The 22,192-nt window shown below is 40.9% G+C and overlaps 1 protein-coding gene across 1 annotated transcript in view; it reads left to right on the top strand.

Moving 5' to 3' along the window:
• The first annotated feature begins 1,042 nt into the window (after positions 1 to 1,042).
• GNAL (G protein subunit alpha L) overlaps positions 1,043 to 22,192 on the top strand; it is a 202,887-nt gene continuing 181,737 nt past the window's right edge. Inside the window, exon 1 of the mRNA XM_075494346.1 lies at positions 1,043 to 1,735. Within this exon, the coding sequence (XP_075350461.1) occupies positions 1,288 to 1,735 (448 nt within the window). The 5' untranslated portion in view covers positions 1,043 to 1,287. The remainder of the gene's footprint in view (positions 1,736 to 22,192) is intronic.

The following is a 22,192-nucleotide window of genomic DNA, read 5'->3' as shown; positions in this document are numbered from 1 at the left end:
ATTACAGAATCCAAAGAGATGCTGCATGAATAAAGAGGTTCATGAACGCAGTCGATGTTACTGAAGTAAGAGACTCTAAATTATGCCAAGGTATATATCAATCGTAATAATGAACATACGACCTTTGTTTTAAGATTTTGAGACAGTGTTTCATCCAGGAGCCACACGCCCCTGAACAAAGACTTACAATTTTATGAAATATTATAGTAGAAAAACTGCTGAGATTATGAAGAACGTGGAGATGGACGAAGCAGAAGGAGAGCCCATTTGAGACGCATTCCGAGTAACCTGAATTTGTCCAGGACTTCTCGTGAGGAGGGCTTCCACTGCCTTTAAACTGGCTGACTTCAAGCACCAGCCTTCCCTCCGCGGCCCACAGCAACATGCTGCTGGAGTACTACTATCGCCAACACTGACTGAGAGAACGAGCAAACCTAAACGTCGCCTATTATTTTCTCCTACCGTCGCACCCAAAGCCTTCCTCCCACAGCACCGTTAGTCAGCGTGTGGGCGGGAAGCCGCATGTGTGTACAGAGGCTGAGAACCCTGTTGTAGCTGTGAGGCTGGCCGGCTGGCGGGGGCTGCCTCGGCCTCTCCCCAGGCCGCTAACACCCCGAAGGGTCCCTCTCTGTGAGAGGCCTCGGCCTTGGCTTCTCCCCGAGGACGCCGGGGGAGAGGCTGTCCGTCAGGGGCTTAGGCCTGGGTCGTCCCTCAGGAGGCTGCCATCGCCGTGCCCCCAGGGGGGTGGGCGCAGCTCCCCGGGCTCTCACACAGGCGGCCCGGTGGCGGGAGGAAAGAAGGAGGGCGGATGGTGTAGGCAGCGAGGGGGCGAGGGTCTCCCCGCCTGTGCGCGGAGCGGGAACCGCTCCGCGCACAGGCGGGGAGACCCTCGCCCCCTCGGCGCGGGCAGGCTGCCATGGGGCGGGGTGGCGTGAGGGGACGGCGGAGCCGGTTGAGGGGGGTGTGTGTGGGGGGGGCTGCGAACGTGTGTGCGCCTGTGTGGCGGCGCGGGCGGCGTGCCCCCGCCCTTCCCCCGCCGGCGCCCGGCGCTGCGCGGTGGGCTGGCGCTGGGGTATTTACGGTAAGGTGGACCCGGCGGTGGCAGCTCGGTGTCAGGTGATCGGCGCGGAGGAGCCGTTACCGCCGCCCGGGGAGGAAAATGCAAGATGGCCCAGCGGGGCCGTGAGGGGCTCCGCGGCCCCCCCTCCCCGGCGCGTAGGGCCAGCGGGAAGCGCTGAGGCCAACCCCGCCGCGCCAGCAGCCCGTCCCCGGCGGGGGCACCGAGCCATGGGGCTCTGCTACAGCCTGCGCCCGCGGCTCTTCGGCGACGCCGGCGGCGGTTCCATCTCCAGCGCCGGCGCCGCCTCGGAGCCCGAAGCGCCGGCGGAGCCTCACGCCGCCCCGCAGCCGCAGCCCCTCGGCGCCCCGCTCCGGCCCGGCGGTAAGCCCGGCGGGGAGGTGGACGGGCCGCCGCTGCTGCTGCAGAACGGCGGCGGTAACGGGGCGGCCCCCGAGCGGCCGCCGCTGCCCAAGGCCGGCGGCCCCGGCGGCGGGGGGAAGGCGGCGCGGCAGCAGGCTCTGCACCAGCCGCCGGCGCTGCAGCGACCCTGGGAGAAGCTGCGCCTGGAGGAGCGGGAGGCGGAGAAGGAGGCGAGGAAAGTCAGCAAGAGCATCGACCGGGCGCTGAAGGAGCAGAAGCGGGAGTACAAGCAGACGCACCGCCTGCTGCTGCTGGGTACGTGTGTGTGTGCGTGTGCGGGGCGTGTGCCGGGGCGGGCAGGTGCCCCGCGGGGCTCCCCGCAGCGCCCCCTCCCCGGCTTCCCCCGTTTTCCTTGGGCGCCCTCCATCCCTCCTTTGTCTCCCCGCTGGCCCCCCCCGGCCCTGCCCTCCCGCTCCCCGGCCGTCTCCGTCCCCGGGCTCTCCCCCAGACAGGTTTACACCTTCTTTTCCCTTCCTCCTCCCCCTCTTCTCTCCTCCCCCCTTCTGGCCCTGGCGGTGGTTTTGCAATGGAGAACACGATCGGCGCTTGCCCTGCCGGGGCGAGCGGCTCCACCCAGGCCGCCGGGCGGGAGCGATGCGGATGGGGGAGCAGCGGGGTCTTCCGGGGGAGAGGAGCCCGGCCCCGGGCGGGGGGCTGCCTCCATCGCCCCGCGGGGGCTGCCTCGGCGAGAAGTTCTCTTAGCGCCCGAGCAACTCGGAAACGTTAAAAAAAAACACAGTAGAGAGGAGGAAAAATGGCCATGCATAAGATGTGTATAGCCTGTGGAGGATCCTCCTCTGCCGTGTGTAACCAGGGATGGTTTAATGAGGAGCAGTAGTGTGGGCTTGTGGCTCCTAAATGAGAGGAGTGCTGGTGAGCACTAGGCTCCTTATTTAAAGAAGCAGTGAGCGGTGCAAGGGGAAATAAGCGGGTATAGGTATGTATATTCCTCACAGACATCGCCTCTACTACAAGATGTGTTCTTCAGCTGTTGGCTCTCAGATTTTTTAGGGATGACTTGTCGGCTTTGGTTCCCTCTTCTCTGAGGTGCTACGTGCGGTCTGCTATTGCCACTGCTCTTTCTAAGCATTAGTTAATAGTCCTCTCCAGAGGATTTGTACCAGCTGATACATTTACAGTATGAAAACCACAGGGGTATCTAATACAAGCATCTCATTTCCTGCAGGAAACAGAACAGTCATACTGCAGGGCTTTTTTTTTTTATGGTCTGAGCAGAGGGCTTATTTGGCCTCTTAGCTGTGGTCATAAATCTCTGTTTTCTGTTAGTGTGGAAATACTGATTCGTTTTTGCCTTAGCTTGCTTTGCGTGTTTTTGTAAAGTTGCGTGGTCCGGAGTTTTGGTGGTTATCTATGTGCATTCCAGATTTTGGGTAGTCGTATGTATTTCTTTATAAAGCTGTGTTTCTATGTTATTGGATTCCTTCATTCCTGTTTGGTGGGTGAGGGGAGGAGAAAATACAAAATACAGCAGTGCACAAAAGGTATAAGCAAGGTTTGCCAGAACTGTAGTGCTCCAATTCTAAAAAACAACTCACGGGCTTTATTATTTCCCATAAAATCCCAGCCTGTAGGACACCAGTATAGCCAGTAAAAGGAAAGAGGAAGAAGATTGAATTCCTACTCCATGAAATTAAGAATATTCTTTGTAAAATGTTTCTTCTGATACTTGAACTGTTACGGTATTTAACTTGAAAAATTTAAATATTCCATTAAAAAAGCATATTTTTAAAAGGTTTTTCTTCCTGTAACCTCTGAAAGTGTGTTGTGACCAGTATGGCTACAAGAAGGCAAAGATACTGGTTGGTGGCCTTCCTCTAGAGAGCAATGTAATTGCTTGAACAAAAGGATCCTAACAGATAGATACTGCGTGTAGTCTATAACATGGGTGGTTGTCATAGTAAACCAGAGCAGTAAACAACTGTTCAGAAACAATGCAATTTGAAAAATAAACTGTCTCCGACCCTTGGCACCCTGAAAGAAACTCAACACTCCTAAGACTCTCTGCGTTGAATTTTGCATTAAATCTGTGTCATAATCAGAAAGTACTCTCTTGATCTCCATATCGCAGGGAGGAAATGCTGGATTATTGTTTCAGCCCTGGCAGATCAGGGCCTGACATAAATGTTTGATTTGGATGTAGGGAGAGCTGCAGGTGCTTTGTGTTGCTGTTTGCAAAGAAGTGGAAATGCTGCTCTAGATAAGAGGAAAATATTTAGAATGGGGAAGGGTTTATTTGTCAGAGAAGGAGTAAAGCAAAATTGCTTTGCACAAGGTAATCGTTTTCAGTCTTGCACAGAGGAAAAGACTTAGGATGTATACTAACGTCTTTTACTATAACGAACATTATCAGCTTGATATTTTATAGCATTTCTGGTGGTAAATAACTCAATCCCTGTCCCTAAGGTCTTCTTGGCAGAGTGAACCTAAAAAGCGTACCTTTGCTAGAGAGAGGAGGAATATTTTTGTAGATCAACATGGAGGAAATGCATAGCAGAGGGGAAATGGTGAATGCAGTGAGAGCAGAGCACCAACACAGAATACACAAAGTTGAGCAACAGCGTTGGTGTGGCCTTTGTTTGTTTCTTTTTTAAAAATACAAATGTGTAAATAATAGCTTCATTTTGGTTTGTCCTTGTATGTCTTGTGCATGAACTGGGGCAGGTTTAGAGGATATTATCGAAATTTTAGAGGAAAATGCAGTGTGTATTTTAAGGAGCTACTACTAGATATCAAAAGGGTATACAAATAAATGCACTAGTATAAGAGCACTAATAATCTCTAGAATCTCTAAATAAGTAGTATATTAGAAGAGAAGCTTCTATAAATGTTTGAAAATGACCTTTCCCTAAAAGCACACTAATTCTCTTCTTATTATGTCAAATGAAAACAATCAGCTTTGTGATGAGCTGTGCGTATAAGTTACCAAAATATTATGAAGTCTCAAAGGCTTTTTTTAGTGTATGTTGGTAAACAGCTCTATAAGAACATGTTTTTGCCTGTCACAGCTTCCCCCCAACTAATGTCTCGCAATGCACGTGATGTTTTGACGCTCCCCTCTAACCTATGTTCGGAAACACTTAATGTGTTTTTGTCATAACCAATAATTGTGAAAAGGGGGGTGTGCGGTAAGTCCTCGAGATCAGCTCTCTGTGTGTGCCTCCCACGTACATAGGTGTATCTGTATCAGGTGGCCATAACTGTGATGCGGGGGCTTTACTGGTGCACTGGAATAACAGTTTGGGTTGGTTTGGTTGGTTTTCTTCTTCTGCAAGAAGATGAACCCATGTAAAATGGAAACGTTTTCCACCGCAATTGACTGTTCCTTGTTTAATGTCCCCTTTAAAAAGATGAGAAAGGACTGGAAACCTTGAATTTATTTTTGTGCACTGTATTATTTGTGTTTTCTTTTTTTATTTCCTTTTTTATAAGTGAAAATGTTAATCTGTGCAGAATTCTTAGGATGCATTTGCTAACCCTGAGATGAGGATTTTTTTTAAGCATACATATTTATTGCACAGATTTACAGGACTTGGTCAGGGTCTTCTAGCTTTGATTTCTGTCTTGTTTTCTGTTTGGTCTTTTTTTCCAGAGAACTGCAAACACTCTCTTCTACAAGACTGTTTTAGCTGCTGATTTCCTAGAAACTGTACAAACATTACAAATCACTTTATAGAAGCAATTTAAATTCTCATTTCCAGTTTCGTATGTTAAACTATTTTGGGAGTAAGTGGGGTGAAGGGGGATTGGCTTTAAACAAAGTGCTAACCATTGTGGTATAAGTAAGGCTCATGTAATGTTGAAGTAAGCCATAGATAGAAGTATTTTTTTTTTCCTAGATAACTGTTGTCTTCTAGTCTCTTCCGGCTCCTGTTTTTTCTGCTTCCCCTGGCTCCTGGTCACTGTCCTAACTTTGGATGACTTTCTCAAGCAGAACTCATTTTTTTGCACTTCCCTGCTAAACTGAAACTGAAAGTGCTGGGAGTAAAAGCTTTTCTGTTCAACAGAAACTGAAAGTAATGATATAGGGATTGAGGGAGGGAAAATGGGAGATAGTAATTTTCTTCATTTAAAAGGTACTGTAGCTGCTTACAAGATATTTAAGTATTGACTTGATAGTGAAATTTAGACGTTTGATGATGTTTATGTACAAAAGTATATAAAGCATACAAAGAAACATAGCTCTCCTGAATTCATGGATATCAAACACAAAGATGCCTTGTCAGGCTTGGAGTTCCTAAGCAGTAGATCCCTGAAAGCTCAGAGGTGTATAACAAAAGCAATGCTTTACTATGGTTTTATTTTCTTAACTACACACCTATTGACTGTTGTCAGAATTAAACTGTGTTGCAAAAAGGATTTCTGCTCTGACAGTGGCTTTGAGACTAAAATTGCAGTCTGTTATTTATGTATGCCTCATCAGCAAACCCTAAAGTTTATCATCCCAAAACCAATTTTAAACTTAGTAAATCTTATTTAAAAAATAACTTTAACTCTTATATAGTGCCAACTCATACTTATTGATAAGTACCTGACTTTAGTTTAGCTTGATGTGGTGATGCTTTCCCTGTGCCTGCATAAGGCTGTGTGCTTGGGGTGTTTTTCTGTTATCGCCAGAGATGATGCCCTCCCTGGTCCGTAACTGAGCTGGGCACCACTGCTTGTGTTCCAGGGTGTTGCACCCTCTTGTTGCATCCTGTATTTGCCTATCTCATCTTTACAAAAAAACTTGTTGGTTTGTGCTGATAGATTTAGGATCCCTAAGCCAGGTAGTTCTAGCATGTAGATAATGGATATATAATTGGTAGGAACAGATATTTTCAGGACTTTGAAATAATGGGCTGCAAATACTGACCAATGTAATAAAGTAAATGGGTTATATAATCCCTAATCCTTTGCATCATTCACATGTCTTTCCAAATGCTCTTCTGTTTTTGTTGTAATTTAGGGCATCGTGTGAAGTGGTATATGCACTACTCGCAGATGAGGAAACCAGTATGCAGAAGTCATCAGGATGTGTTGGAATTAGTTCTTAACTTTGGGGTTTTTTTAAGTGTACTGAAAGCAATCCCTGATTTACAACACTTAGCTTTTCTTTATTCTGTAGATTACCAACTAATTGCAGATTACCAACTAATTGCATTTAGCCCATGTTTAGCTGTTTTAACTGATTTCCATTCTTTGATTAATTTTGCTTATTTTTAATCACTTAATATTTGAAAAAACAAAATATACTTTTTTTGTTCTATGCCATGTTAAGTGTAGTAGTGCTGGGAGGCTCTAACTGCTGTGCAAGGATGGGTTCTGCAGCTGTTACTTGGGCAATGTGAACTTGCAATTATTAGGCAAGTTTTGTATATCGGAGTGTATTCCACAAATGCTTATTGTAATGTAGTGTCTTAATTAAGCAAGCTATGCTAATATCTTCTTTGTCATTTTAAGCTGCCATTACCTTTGTAACTTCTAGACTGCAGAAATTTTAAAGAGTATGTACAATTTCTGGATTTACACATTTGTTTTCCCTTTCCCCATGCCTTTTTTCCTCCCAGTTTAGAAGAAATGCAGTTTGAAACTTTGTTCCCATGTTCATTCCTTTCCACTGCCCAACCCCACACCCCATATTTCTTACCTTGCCAGGCCTTTGTCATTCCTTAACTGAATCTTATGATATTTTTTTTCAATCTCCAAGAGAACTGTATAAATAATAGTTATATTGTGGGATTTTTTTTTTGTTTTTCATTTTAGCATCTTTGATACAGTGAAACTATACAAATTTGGGGAAATATTTACTGGGGTTTTTTTTCCCTAGAGTCATGGCTTCCTTCAACTTACTTTTCAAGTCAGGTACCATTTGAGCTTAGAAATCTGAATTAATCTTTTAAAAATTCTTTCTTGTTTTCTTTTTAATCCAACAGCCTGGCTGAGCTGTGGGGGAAACCTGGCCCTCCCTCTGCTTACCAAGTTTAATTTATTTGACAGCCTGTTCTAGAAACATTTTGCTTTTGCTGAATGATGTGGAAAAGGTTCTTCTCCACAAACTTCTGAATAATAGTAGAGAAACCAAATGGTGCAAGTAAGATAACAGAGCTGTCGCTTACGCTCTGGTAGAAGGGATAGAAACTCCTGAGTTACCATTTTGCATTGGGGAAGTCTTGACCATACCTTTTGGTGTTTTCTTAAATTCTGTGTGGTTTGAATCTTTTGTAATGCCTAGTAAGAGGCTGCTCTTAGAGTAGACACTTGATGGGTTGAACAGATTAGTAAAACACAGCACAGGGCAGATGTTGTTCAGCCCATTGACTGGTGCCACGGTCCAAAAGAAATATGAAGCTGTCTTTCACTGAAGATGCAGATCTATTTTTAGAGATGGAAAACGTATGTCAGTAGTTATTACTTACTATGTTCTTAATAAAAACAGCCTTTCGTAGATAGTGAAAATAACCCAGTTATGGTTAAGATTACAGCCTTGGATGGTTGTTCAACCCTGTGAGATATTTGTTGTGCTGCAGTCATCAACACATCTTTCACTTTATGGGCAGAAGCTTTGTCTTACTGTGCCATTACTTACAACTGTCTGACACAACTGTTTTAGTTTTTTTAATATTTTGGATGTTTTCTTTTGACTGATAATACCGTAAATCAATAAGGCTGAGTGGTTTGTTTGTTTGTTTTTTAAATATCCAGGAGTGTGGGGTCTGGAAGAAATGGAGCCTCGTACCTGGCTTGTGCACATCATATTTATGCCTTTTCCAAATGTGGATGAGCATGTTAAGTATACTGACTAGCAGTACTTAATATTGTCCCTGTAGCACTGTATAATTATATGTGAAACTCCTGTCTCGCGTGGTTTGTGTGCACACGAATATTGAATAAAAGTTTAAGGACTTAAAGCCTCACTGAATAAGCTGTATGAAGAAGGAAGGATGTGCTGTTTGGGACTAGAATAGATAAAAAGTATTTAAGAAAATACTTATTTTTTTTCTTTTTCTGTGTTCACATACGAAGGATCAAAAAATCCAAGAAAAAACCTGCCAATTAATGTCTGTAACATAAAGCATAACATTAATCACTTATAGTGGAAGATCTTAACTGATAAGATCTCTTCAAAGTCAAACTTGAATTGCTTCCTATAGTCTGGTATTTTACATCTGTTTGTTTTTAAACTTAAGTTTGAAGAATTATAAATTCCACTTCTATTTAAAGTAATGTTAGGTTTCAAGAATAATAAATTATTCTTTCCCAAAATACCATTACTGTAGTAAATCAAATGCAGGTTGTATTTTAAATTCTATACTGTTATCTTTAACTTTATTTTAGCCAAGAATTTATATCATGTGGGAACAACATGCATTTTGGAGCTTATAAAGCTGTTTAAAAGTAGAAAGCTTTTTTTCCCCCCAGGTATTTAAAATAAACAAAAAGAAAAATTATTGAAAAGTCTTTCACTTTCTCTGATAGGCAATACAATTTTGACAGTTTCTTTTAAGAAGACTTCATTCCTGTCAAGGGCAAAATGGAAGCTCTTCTCAGCAGTCAATTCAAGCAAATTGTCTAGTTGGCCCTCAGAAGCTGCAGAAAAGGAGAACATTCCTTCTGTGATTTGGATTAGTGCATGCAATGGAGATAAGTAGCAGGCTGAAAAACATCTGTAATAAAAACCTGACAATAAATTGAGTCCTCACTCTCTGTGGGTATTGTTTCCCCACCCCCAATCCCTCTTTTTTAATTATTTGAAAATACGTACTTTTTCATACATGTAATATACTCTGTATTTAATTTGTCATAGGTGGATTAAAATGGATAGAAAGAGTTTTATTTTTCCATCATGAAGAATGAAAGCTATGTTAAACTGCCAAAAACATGGATGATCATGGATCCTTATTCTTCTGTGCAAGTGTAATTTATATTAAGCAACATTCACGACAGTTTTCAATAAAAGGTGAATGTTGCTGGAGATATTACCAACTCTGTGATGCTACAATTCTCTTAATTATGGAGAATTAGTCACTCTGGATCTTGAAGCAAATGCAGAATGCACTGCATGGTGTTAGGCAGTGCCTTCTTAATAATAATTTTTATTTTCTTGAACGCCTCATGTGGAGGACTAAGCTACAACAGAAGCAAGTTGCTTTTTTTTCTTGAGTGAAAGCACTCATTCGTATTTCACATGCTTGACTTCATTTCATGTTGATTGAAGAATAGTTTTCTATTCCAGATTATACTTTTTCAGATAGAGATATGCGCACATGCATCTGTGCAGGCACATGCGTGGCCATTGCAGTTCTTGTAAAACATGGTAGATCGCCATGAGGAGTCTAGGTGAGTTAAACCAGCCTTCAAGAGTACGTGGTTGGGTTATATCCTGTTGTATCTCATAGGCTTAAAGCTTTGTAAGAACAGGGCAAGTCTAATGGATTCTGTAACAACATCGGGTTTTTTCATCCTTTGACTCACTGGACGTTTGAATTACAAAACAGACTTACGGTGTTATCTTCTGCCTGTTCTGAGCTTGCTGTACTTGTCTAATTCACTCTCTAGGAGAGATAGGAACAAGATACTAAGTACTTCTAACGTGTACCAGCCGTTGCAAAACAAACTTCTTTTTTTATGTTCTTATACAAACTATAAACCTAAGATGCAGAAGAATATAATAATTTGTATAAAGTATATATGCAGAAATAACTAGTTCACAATCTGCAAAGGTATGGTTAGAGAGTTTTGTGGCTTGATTTGTTGTTTGCTTTTTGTTGTTTTTTTTTTTTTTTAATTAAAAAAGTCTTTTTTCCTTTCTAAGTGGCAAGATGTTGTGGAAGGTATTTATGCCTTGTAACATGTCTGTTTTCCCCCAATCATTTAATCACCTAATATTAAAAATTGAACAAAGAAAAAAATCCTTGATGTGTACAAGATAAGTTTTTCTGCTTCAGCTGTGCTTAAGAACCTTGTAGTATACTACAAGTATGCTACGGTTATGTGTGATGTTGTGTAATCTAGTCATGTGTAAACAAACAAGAAAACCGCATTAAGGATCGGCTATAACTTAAGATTACTTTCAGATCCTTTTATTCATTGGGTCTACTGACTTGTGAGCACGGCTTAATGCGGAACAGTAGATGTTCAAACTGTTTTGCTTTTATCCCTTGAAAATATTTCAGTGAAGGAAAACAGATGGGAACTACAGGACAATATTCTGATTCAGATTGAATAGTTGATCTTTGATTTAACATTTTGAAAGAAAAACAAAAATATCAAATTCTTTAGAGTATTTTCTCATGCCTGGCAGGGGTGGGGGAGCACAAAAAACAACCAAGAAACCACCTTTCTTTCATGGGGTGGTTTCATCCAATCCTGATGGCTTTGGTTTGTTTAACAGAACTGAACTTCAAATTTATATTGATCTGGATTGTCCTTATAGATGAAATAGCACTGGGAGGGGAACACAAGCTTTTGGCACTGGAGAAAGACTGGATAACAAACTGCATTTAAATAACTGCCATGCATTGTTCCTTTTAGTAAATACATTTTTCTTCTTACTTTTAAGAATGTTTTGAACAGCCTTACACTTTCTGTGATTCTTCAGTGCTCTAAAGCATTTAATTTCTCTTAATGGAAGACTGATACAGAAGCAGTATAGCTGTGCTTGATTTAGTGCTTCCTGATGTCTTGCCTTCAGATCGGGAGCCGTAGCAATCCCTCTGATGCTTCCGTGAGTTTCTAGGTGCACCCAGGGTGCATAAGGCTGTTGTTCCAAATTCCATTGCTGCTCCCTCAGGTTCTCTTATACTAAATGTGATATCTGCATTCATGAGCTTGTTTGTTCAATAGTGTCTTTCCAGCTTGATTATTATTGAAGCAGTACAGTTGGTATGTTGGTTTTTTGTTTGTGTTTTGGTGGTGTGTGTTTTTTTTTTTTTTTAATGGAGAAACTACAGTAATATTTAAGGAGGCAACATACTCGCTCCTAGGGCCTTCTACCTCTTAACTCTATATATAGAGGTGAGGATGTTGACTCAGCGGGGGGCGGAGGGGGGAAAGAACAAAAATGCTTACAGTGGTGTCTGGCTTGCGATATGCAGAACTCTCTTCTGTCAGTGGATTCTGGCTCCAGGTGTATGACAGCTACATCTTTGAACTACCAGAGATGGAAGGAAACCTGTTTCATGGAAAAGCTGAAAAGGAAAGAATAGTTACTTGATACTTGAAGTTGCTCGTAATTTAACGTAGAAAGGATCACCTGAAGAGTAATCCACTCCAAAGACCATTTGGCAGTAGTCCTTGTCTAGTTAAAAAGGATTCACAGGTATGTGGTCTATCTGCCAGAGACTGAATAATACCTTCCAACATGTCAGGAAGTTAAAGCAATGCAGTAAAAGGTCAAACAGCCTTTCAGATGACTGTGTTACAGAAGGGTTTGCAGGGTGGGCAAGGGTGAGATGGGACTGTCTTTCATGCTGCTTCATGCTATGCCCAGTACCATTGCTGTGCTCCTGGTCCAGGATTTTCAGGAAAAGGAAACAGGGACTCTGATGCTCTGAACGAGAATGAGCACATGGTTCACACTCGGTCTGCCTCCCTGTACAATGCTTAAGAACAGTACATGTCAATACCTGGTTCTGCTTTTGGGGGAAACCATTCACCTTAATACCACAGTTTCTCAGGGGGTTTGTGTATTGCTTGTGTGAGCAATGGCAAAGCCTGCTGAGGTTCTCCAGCACCTGGTGTTATAGCACGTGTAGATTGGGTGCAGGGCAAGACAAATACATAACCTTGTCAAGCCTAAACAGTGTAACATAAGTATATCCTACTATGTTGACTGCCACTGAAATGTAACTTTTTAAAATGACAATATTTCTCTAAGATAAAGATGGCTGAAAGAGTATGGGAGCAAAAGATTTCTTCTTTGTTTTCTTTTTTTGGGGGGGAGGCTGTTTTTTGGGTTTTGTGGTTTTTTTTCCTGCCCTCCTTTGACTTCCTATTTAAAGTGAATCCAAAGCCTCCCTGTAATACCTCACTTTGTGTTTCTTTACAGGTCAAATAAACTTATTTAAAAGTAAGAATTTTTGCCGTTGGTTATCCTTTTTTTTTCTATGTATTCTGTATCCTGATACCCCTAGTAAAAAAGTAATTAGAATCTTACTTGGACTGTTTACATGATGTGCAAAGAAATGCTGAATTAATCTCTCTTAATCCTATGTCAGAAAAATCAATCTGAAGATACTACTGAGTACCAAATAAATAAATGTACAGTATCTTTTGAGTTGCGTCATTTATGCCCTAACTCAGTTCTCTCTAAAGTTAGACTGATAAAGACTTCAGTATTGGTAGCTGCTTCATCAGCATGAGGTAAACAACCAGACAATGGAGCAGATTTAAGGAATTTATGAATAAGTAGACTGAAAGTCTAGAAGTGACCAGTAAGATTTTTGCATTCAATTGCCTATGTAACCAAGAAATCATTCTACTTCCCAGTAGTCTCTGTGCTCTAAATTAATCAGTTGTTTGGCTTTTAACAAGAATATTACTAAGGTCATCTTCATATAAAGTGTCCAAGCAGTGGTATTGTTTGGGACCTTATTTCAGTTCTGATAGGGGACACACTCTGTCCCACCCACCAACTTCAGCTTCTGCTTGGTTGGAATTCATAATACACATGCTTTCTCTAGCTTGTTTGTAGCTGTAACTCTAAGTTATTCCATTCCTTGAAAGAAAACAGGCTGGAAAATATTCCTTAAAAGCTAGCTGTGTTCTTCACCTGTTGGTCTTGTCTGAACTGTTTTTTCAACATGTCAGAAGCAGGCAATGCCTGCTTCTAATGGTGCTTTTGTTTGTATTTATTTTCTGGAGGAAGCATTGTTTTTATTTTTTTTTACTTGGTTCATCAGACAATACAGAATTACTATATATCCAAGTCTTTCTGAAACTGGCCTATAAAAAAAATCTTTGTACTCTGCTTCTGCTGCTTTTAGAGATACGACCTTGCAGTGGCTCATTGAAGAGGAGTATTTGACTGTGCCATGCTTATCAGAGAGTTGCTGTTCTCCAACATTACTGCTCGTCCACACTTCAGTCTTTTGATAAGCTAGCATTATTCATGATGGTATCTTTAATCAGTGACTAAAAGTTTACTTATCCTGTAAGGACCTTACTAGCAATACTGCAACTAGTTGGTGACTGACAATTAGTTGTTGAAATCCATCTATTAGCTGATTCCTGATCCACTTAAAATGTGTTGTAGTGATCATTTGCAGAATAACATTCAGGCATACATGTGCTGCTTATTTATAATATCAAATGTCTTGTATTGACATAAGCCTTTAACTTAACAAACACAGTTGATTATCAATATCCCTCCAATATTTATTTTTGATTAAGCAAATAACTTATTACTGATTCATTGACCTTAGATGGTAGATACCAGTCCTGTGCCTGATGGAACGTGAGTTTTCTCAAACTGTGTAATCTAAATAATGGGATCTTATACCTGAACAACTTTCTTTTCTGAGGCCCTGAGGTTATTTGGTAGAGTAACAGTAAATGTGATTGACATTCTTTATGCCGTTATCTGTGGTGATTTGCAGGACATGCTCAGATCCTTCCTGCAAGGAATTCTTCTCTAAATATTGAGAAAAGAACTCCGTAGATCACCTTGTGAAGAAAGAGGGCAAAAATCTCTGTTTAAAGAATTACTTGTGTTGACACACACAGCATTATTTGCTGTTACTGTTTTAAGGTAAAGAACATAACCTGACATTTCTTGGTGAATGTTTTCATTAAACAATGAGGCTGGTTATCTGTGTCTTGGTCTAGCATGGTCTAGAAGAACATGGTGCTATTATGATTTCTCGCAAAACAAAATAATTTTATTAACTTGAGATGTTTTGGAAACAGTAGTGTTTTGCTTGGTCCATTCCATGTCTAGAGTATAGCCTGTTCTTAGGGTGATTCAAACTGTCCACTTCTCTCTCCTTTTCTTAAAGAGACAAGCTTCTTATTTAATTTGATACTTTCAACAAGCTGAAAATGCCTTGTCAAGATGAAATATTAAGCCAATTGAATATTACTGCTACTACAGACCAGAGCAGGAGAAAAAAAAATAACCTCATGATGTTTTTTGTTTCCTTTTTTTATTTGTTACTGGCTGTGGTCCAAAAGTGTCTTCTATGCTATGTTAGATCTCGCAGGCAGTTGCTTGGGCCTTTTATGAACGCTGTCTTTCAAATCAGCTGACTCCTGTTACTTTTTGCCTTCTTTGTTTATGGCTGGGAAATTACTGATCATTCAGGTTTTGAAATCATCTTTACCATAAAAGAGTCCAACTCAAAATGTAAAGCTCTTAAATCCAATCACTTAGTAAATTAACAGTTTTATTTTAGGTCAGCTTTTTGGTGGCTTTTTTTCGTAGCAGTTAGGAAAGTTAACTAATATCTGTTACAAAAACTGATAATTGTCAGAATTGTTGTATATGTTACATGTTGGAAATCAACTCTTATTCTAGCCCTTTACTAACATAAAGGTAGGGTTCTTACCTTCATAATCCTCTTTTTTATTAATAGGTATTTGAGTGAAGAATGAAATCTCTGTGAACACATTGGGGTATTCTCATTCTTTAACTCATCCTAAATGCACAGTAACAATTATCTCAAATTATAAAATACTTGACTGAGTCCATCATCCTGTCATCATAGACAATCTTTTTTTTCTTCTCAGGTGTATACATTTTTTCAGAGCACTGGCCAGCTTGAAAAGCTTTCTTGACCCCCATCCATGGTTGACAATGTATTTAACACTTCAAAGGATAGCCCTTCCTCTGTGGGTGTTCTGATAAATGCTCTAGCTGGAGCCAGGTCTTCTAGCATTTTAATTGACTTTCCACACAGGGAGCCTTCCTGTGGAGGAAACATACATTTTCTTTAAAAAGAACTTCCAAAATATATTGCAAGCATAAACTGTGGAGGAGGAAAAATAACTTTAAGTATAGGAGCACTTGTGTTACTGATTCTGCTGTAGTATGTAAAGATCTGAGGTTGTAAGTCAGTGTAATGCGCAAGTATGTAAAACACATACTTACATTGAAAGCATAGTAAGTCTTGCTGTGACTGCAAGAATCCCAGATGTGAACTTAACTCTGCAGTGTCATTAGTCCAAAATTTACTGCTCAAGTTGGAAGAGGGAGCTGAGACCCAGAGGCATGGCAGAAAATTATTTTCATTAATGTCATCTTTGAATGTCTCATTTTTCAGCTTGAATATGGTACATGTCATAAGTGCTTCAAAAGTACTGGGTGGTTTTTGTCTTCCACCAACTTCAACTGGAGTCAAATGGTCAGCATTGGGGAAGACATGCACACAAAGGTGTTGTGTTGCATACTCTGAATATATCAAGTCTTTTAAGATTAATATTCTTTGTTTTTATTTTAGTGTTATTTTTGTCACTTTGTACCTGGTTCAGTCATTGGGTACATGTTTAAGTGATGGTGATAATTCATTCATTTAAGATATAATTTATTTTTTTTTAAGGGAGCTTTTATTCTGAGACTTAAAACTGAAAATGCAGTTTCTTTCATGGAGCCCACGAAATGCAGTATGCAACTCCTGACTCAACAGCAGGATGCTGAAAAAGTTAACATAGATTTTGGAACAGCAGACTTCTTAAAATATTCGCAGAAACACTTATATGGTTAGGGTTGGGGGGGGGGGGGGGGGTAATTTTCCCTTGTGATCATAAATGTCCACTGGTATTCATCATGGAAAACTTCAGGCTGAGGGGTTAAAACCTAATAAAATCAGCTGAATGGTGTCGTATAATGAAAATCATTAGGAAGACTCAACTACAACAATCAGTAGGGTTTGATTCTGACTGTAGTTAACTGTCAAATATACATGCAAAGGTTAGGCATTTCCAGCATGAAGGGTATCTTTCCAACCTCTGGTATATATGCTTTATATCACATGCATTATGTTGTCTTTGATTACATGACTCTCTGTGCTTCCTTTCTACATTCCTTATAGGTACATACAGTAGAGAATAAATAATAGCAACTGAATAAGATATATTGACTGCATGTTATCTTCATTTTTTTTAAAATGTGGAATAATTCTTGCATTGTATACAGAAGTCTTTAGTGTCTCGTGGATTTTTCTAAGGAGTGAACCATAGATATGTTTCCTGCTGTACAGATGGAAAATCTAGATAGAAGTGGAACATGATCAAATGTACATGCCATCTAAATCTTAATTATTAGTTTAGATGTCTACAGCCTGGTCTATTTCTAAAATTATTTTAGAGAGCTGATGCAAAAAGCTACTACCTTTGGTGTCCAAATTACTATGTTAGCATGTACTAGAATTTCTGAAAAGTACTTCTCAAATTAAATACGCTTGAGAGTGGGAAACTTAATGATAATGCTGCAGCTGTATACAGAATTCCTCTGATGACCATGCATCCAGGATGTGAAAACTCAGCTGGGAAGAAACTGAACCTTCTGGTACCATTGCTGTCCCAATGATCTGGGCCTCTCAGATGCTGGTCAGACAAGTTCCCTGTCATGACAGCATGAGAAAGTCTTCAAATCTTAAAAGTATACTGTTCCTGGCTTTCCTGTCTGTGATCTGTTTCTAGTCCAGTGAAGAATGATGACTTGTAGCAACTGTTGATACCCTTTCGCCTCACTTGAGATAAGCATGAGACGTAATATAGTGGAAGGTGTTTTGGCAGCAGCGTGCCATGTTGGGAAAACCACCCCATGTTGTAAAGGTTATCAGACTGCATTGCTGCTGCAGATTTTGATAACTGAAAAGTCTCCATCTGATCAGCTTTGGGAGCAAGAGGATAAGCAAAGAATAATGGGAGTCTCTTACTGCACCAAGCAAAGGTCTCTGAGCCTAGACAGATGGACAGTCATATTCCTGTGAGGGACAATTTTGTCCCTGCCCCTTGCTGCTAATGCATGAGAAGAGGGCCTGGTAAAAAATGAAGAAACAGCTCGTTCTTGCAGTCAGTAACCTGATTTACCCCAAGCTGAAGCAGACTAGTAGTTAATGAATTGGATGTTACCAGGATTTTCTTGTATGGTCAAGCTCCTTCATAATACTTACTGCTTTGGTTTACCACCTCTGGTGATGAAACTGTTTATGTAGTGGTACAATTTTTAGTATAGAGCTTCTGTATAATTATTAGGTCTGCCATTTTTCCTTAGAAAATGTGTGTGACTAAAAATTACACTTCACAAATCTCTTTGAGCTGTATAAGTTATTGAACATGTCATCAGTGGGCTTGATAACAATGGAGATTAGAAATCCTGCATTCCTTAATTTGAAAAAACTGGGATCCAAATCCCATTCAAAATATGACACAATTTTATCTTATTATTTTAGATCCCACATCTATTCTGGTGCTCATGGCTTGTCTTCTATCTGTGGTACTATTCCTGAACTAATAAATCCTGTGGGATCTTATCTAAGCTGAGGTCAGTGTTGGATAAACCATGCCAGTAATTCAGAAATGACTGAGTTGCAGAGCTGGCTTCTGACTATTGTAACTTCTGGGTGGTGCCGGTTGCTCTAAAAAGGCCAGAGGAATTATGAAGAAAGTTCAATGACTTGTCCACAAATATGGAATAAATTTAAGCAGAATTTGAATGACTATCTGAGCAGATGTGTAGTCAAAAGAAGCTGTGGCTTGACCGCAACTAGGGTGGAAGACCTGCATCAGTATAGCTAAGGTGCCAAATTACTTCTGCAGTAGCACTCGAGGCTTTATCCTGTGTCCCCAGTTACCTGTTAGTTCAGGTATAAAGAACTGGATATGAAGGCACTTGTGTGTGGCTGTGCAATCAAACGTGCAGTGAAGCAAACCTCTCTGTGGCAAAGAAAAGGTATGGTTCCTCTTCCTTAAAGAAAACTGTAACAGCCTGTTTGCGGTGCCAAGCACCTTTCTTCACACCAGTTTCACCGGTTTACAGGTACCACTGCTGTTTGCTGTATCGCCTTGATTTGTTCTTTACTCGCTATTTGCTTTGCACTGAATGAAGCAGGATTCTGTAGCTAAGCTGCCATGGCTTGTCCCACAGCATAATTAAAACTGTTATGCTGTCTTTTCAATTTTGTGAATTGGAAGTGAACTTGAAAAGAAAACTTTATTTTTTGTGTTAATTTTATTTTAAAGGCAGCTTGGATTTTTTTACATATATATATATTTTTAACGAGGGCACGGTGGTTAATTTCAAGATCAGCTTATGAAAGGTCATCTTCTGGTGAAACTTCTGTACAAGGCAGACACTGTTCTGGCATTTTCATAATGGTAGCTGTTCCTTTTAGTTCCTGCTGAAGTAAATTCTCAGCTTCCTGATGGTTCCTTAATAAAGAGTTGCAACCTTCTTGTGGCTTAGTGGATGTTCTTTATCAGTTTCCACATCTTGCCTATGAATGAGAATATCCCGAAGTCAGCTTTTGTTTCTGGTTGTTTATTTTTCAGGCCCATGTATTTTCAGTCACCTTCTGCCACATGTAAGTTAAAACTCTTCTGCAAGACATTCTCCCCACTAATGCTAGGGAGTAGTTCCTTTTGGAAGGCCAAGTGATCTCAAAGAGCACTTTGATGGAGTGAGATGCGCTGAATTGGCACTCATGCGTCACACCATGTTACAGGAGATGCAGCAGATAGAACACTAGTTTTCCATCAAAGACAGATGTGATATTCATAGATCTAGAGATGTGAAGGCATAAATCTAGACCTTAATTTGATGGTCTCTCACTGTGCAATCCTCACACATTGATTATTAACTCCTTTAAATGTGTCTTGAGCTATTCTGTGACATTATACGAGGAAGATTGCTCTCTTGCATCAAGAACTCAAGTCACAGATAAACCTGTTGCCACCAAAACAGTAATTGTGAAGACCACTGTGAATAGTCTCAGTGGAGATGTATTCTACAGCTACAGGTTGCATTCAGGATTTGTAGTTCACCAGTGGTAACTGGTCAACAGTAGACATGGGAACAGCAGCTCTGAAGATATTTGTCAAGGTTTATTACAGCTTGTGACTTATTTTTCTTCTGTTTCCCACTCCACCTCTCCTCCAGCTTACACCATGTTTGGGATGAAATGCATACACTTCTGTATTGATCATGAAACTATATTAGATGCTTGGGTAGTAGATAACAGCCATGCAGTTCAATTATTTCCTTCCTGTCTTGCAGTTTCCCCACTTGTCCATTTTTTACCAACCCCTCTTATGGAGAATCTACTCTGGTTAAAGATAGATATTAAAGTCATTGAGAGCTTTAAAACCAGTTCATGTACACTTTTGCATTTTCTACAACTGCTGTTCCTGAAGCCATATGGCAAGGAAGATTGGTGACTGTCCTTGACTTAGTAAATCCTTTCTACCTTGTAGCAGAAATGGTTCAAATTTAAATGGTGATAATATCCAAAGTTATTCTGGTCTATAACTACCTTACCCTATTTTTTGTAAAGAAGTAAGTCTGTCCAACTTTGTCTTCTTAGACAAGATCAGTGTTAATTTAAGGTGCATTTGATTCCTCTTTCACGAGCTGTTCACCTTCATCCCTTGAGCCTTCCTCCAAGTTTTGGGTTGCTGTGTGCATCAGACATATATGTAAGACCACCTTTACTCATCTAGAAAATTGGTTGATCAAGGGAACAGACCCTTCTGCTAGCTAGAGCCTGAGCTTCCATTCTGATATCCTGATCTGAACCTTACACCATCACAAGCCATGGAATTCACTGAAGGAATTATCCATTCTTTAGAGATTGAGAGATTCCCATCTGCTAAACTTTATTTTGCAATAAATCTCTTGGCCAGGATGTGTTACATGTGATGCTAAAATCACATCTATCCTTTTCAAGGCACGTGACTTTGTATTCATGGTGCTCTGTGCCTGTCATGGCCCTGGCAGAAAAGGAGGAAGGGCAGAGGTTAGGTGGTTTCTAATGTGAGTGCTATGTGCATTCAGTGGATTTTCTGCCTTTAATTGTTCATCAAGCTATGAAACAATCCTGTTAGGGTTCAATGGGTACACCCTCTTCTGGGTGTGGCCCTCACCTAAGCAATTTTGTTATGCAGAGGCTATAATCTTGGGAAGAACTGGAGCTTCACACCATAAGCTTCCTTAGCCATTCAAAGATCGCACAAAACATTGTGACCTGACATAGGAGATCTGTACATCAAAGTGACGATGGACATCTCAACTATGATGTGTTACAACCACAAGAGAGCAGGCGCAAACTCAAGTCTCCTTTGCCAGGAAGTGATTATTCTTTGTGATCGGTTCCCAGACAACTCAGCAGTTTGTTCTGCTCCAGGGCCTTGAATCTTTAGTGGAAGAACTGAGCAGAGCTTTGTGTCTCATCTTTGGGCTGATCTTCTGAGTTAAGTACCTTTTTGAGAAGCAGTAGAATTGTTCATTTTACAGTTATTTCCCCTGTCCAACTTCTTACCATCCCTGAAGTCTCTTACCACTTGCAATTAGAAAGAGCAGCTAGTTAGCAGAAAGACAAGTTACTTAGTATATGTAGATCAGGTGAACATCTTTAGCCTCTAAAACTTCTTCTCTTCACCTTCCCCTCCAGTTGTGATCTCTCTTAGTCATTGTTTCTCCCTGTCTGCACATTTGCTTTGCAATGTTACTGGATTTACTCTTCTTCATATACCTATGTGCTGAGTTTGAGGAAGCCTTAAATACAAGTGTTCCGATAGGATCCTACTCTTTGTTTTTGAGCAATATGATGTGCACATTTACAGTACTGGTATGCATATTAACTGCAGACATCAGTCATTTGAAACTCATTACTAATGAGTAAATAATAAATTCACAGGTCTTCAGTGAGATGGGGATGTTCCTAACAACTTCGTATCTCCCAAAAGAGAGTTCTTTAAACCTGATTTTAGCTTGTATTTTGAGACAGAACTAACTCAAACTAAACAAGTGATGTCAGGTTTTAAAAGAAAAAGTAAAGCTGAGAAACCCTTCCATTTTCTGATGCAGAAGGGATAGTGTATTGTACCTGATACTTGGATTAGGAAGGTTCAGCTATAAATATTTAAGGGAATGTGATCTTTCCCTAAAGACATTTGGAAGGGAGCGATCTGCCTTGGGATTTTTATGACTGAATGAGTATTGTCATTGAAAGTTTTTGGCTTCTCATCCTTGACTACTACAATTTTGTGTATATCAGCTTACCAACACTATGAATGTGGCAGGCTTATGCAACTGCTTATGCAGGCTTAGTCTTTAAGGATGCTTTCCATAGAGTGCAAGAGCAATAGGCCCCCAGACGTAAGAAATGAGGAAAGGAAGGCAAGAGACCAGCATGGCTGAGTCAAGACCTGCTGGTCAAGCTAAAGGGCAAGAAGGAAATGCACAGGCAGTGGAAGCAGAGACAGGTATCCTGGGAAGGATATAGGGACGCTGCTCAGTTGGGGTCAGGAAGGCCAAGGTGCGGATGGAGCTGAACTTGGCAAGGGATGCAAAGAATACTAAGAAGGGCTTCTACAGGTATGTCAGCCAGAAAAGGAAGGTGAAAAAAAGCGTACGCCACCTGATGAACACGACTGGCAAACTGGTAACAATGGATGAGGAGAAGGCTGAGGTACTCAACAACTGTTTTTCCTCAGTCTTCACTGGCAGTGTCTCTTCCCACACCTCTCGAGTGGCTGGACCACAAGACAGGGGCT

This window comes from Mycteria americana, chromosome 2 (assembly GCF_035582795.1).
Source record: "Mycteria americana isolate JAX WOST 10 ecotype Jacksonville Zoo and Gardens chromosome 2, USCA_MyAme_1.0, whole genome shotgun sequence".
NCBI lineage: Eukaryota > Metazoa > Chordata > Aves > Ciconiiformes > Ciconiidae > Mycteria > Mycteria americana.
Note: the sequence above shows the minus strand (reverse complement) of the source record. Positions and strands in the feature narration are given on the sequence as shown.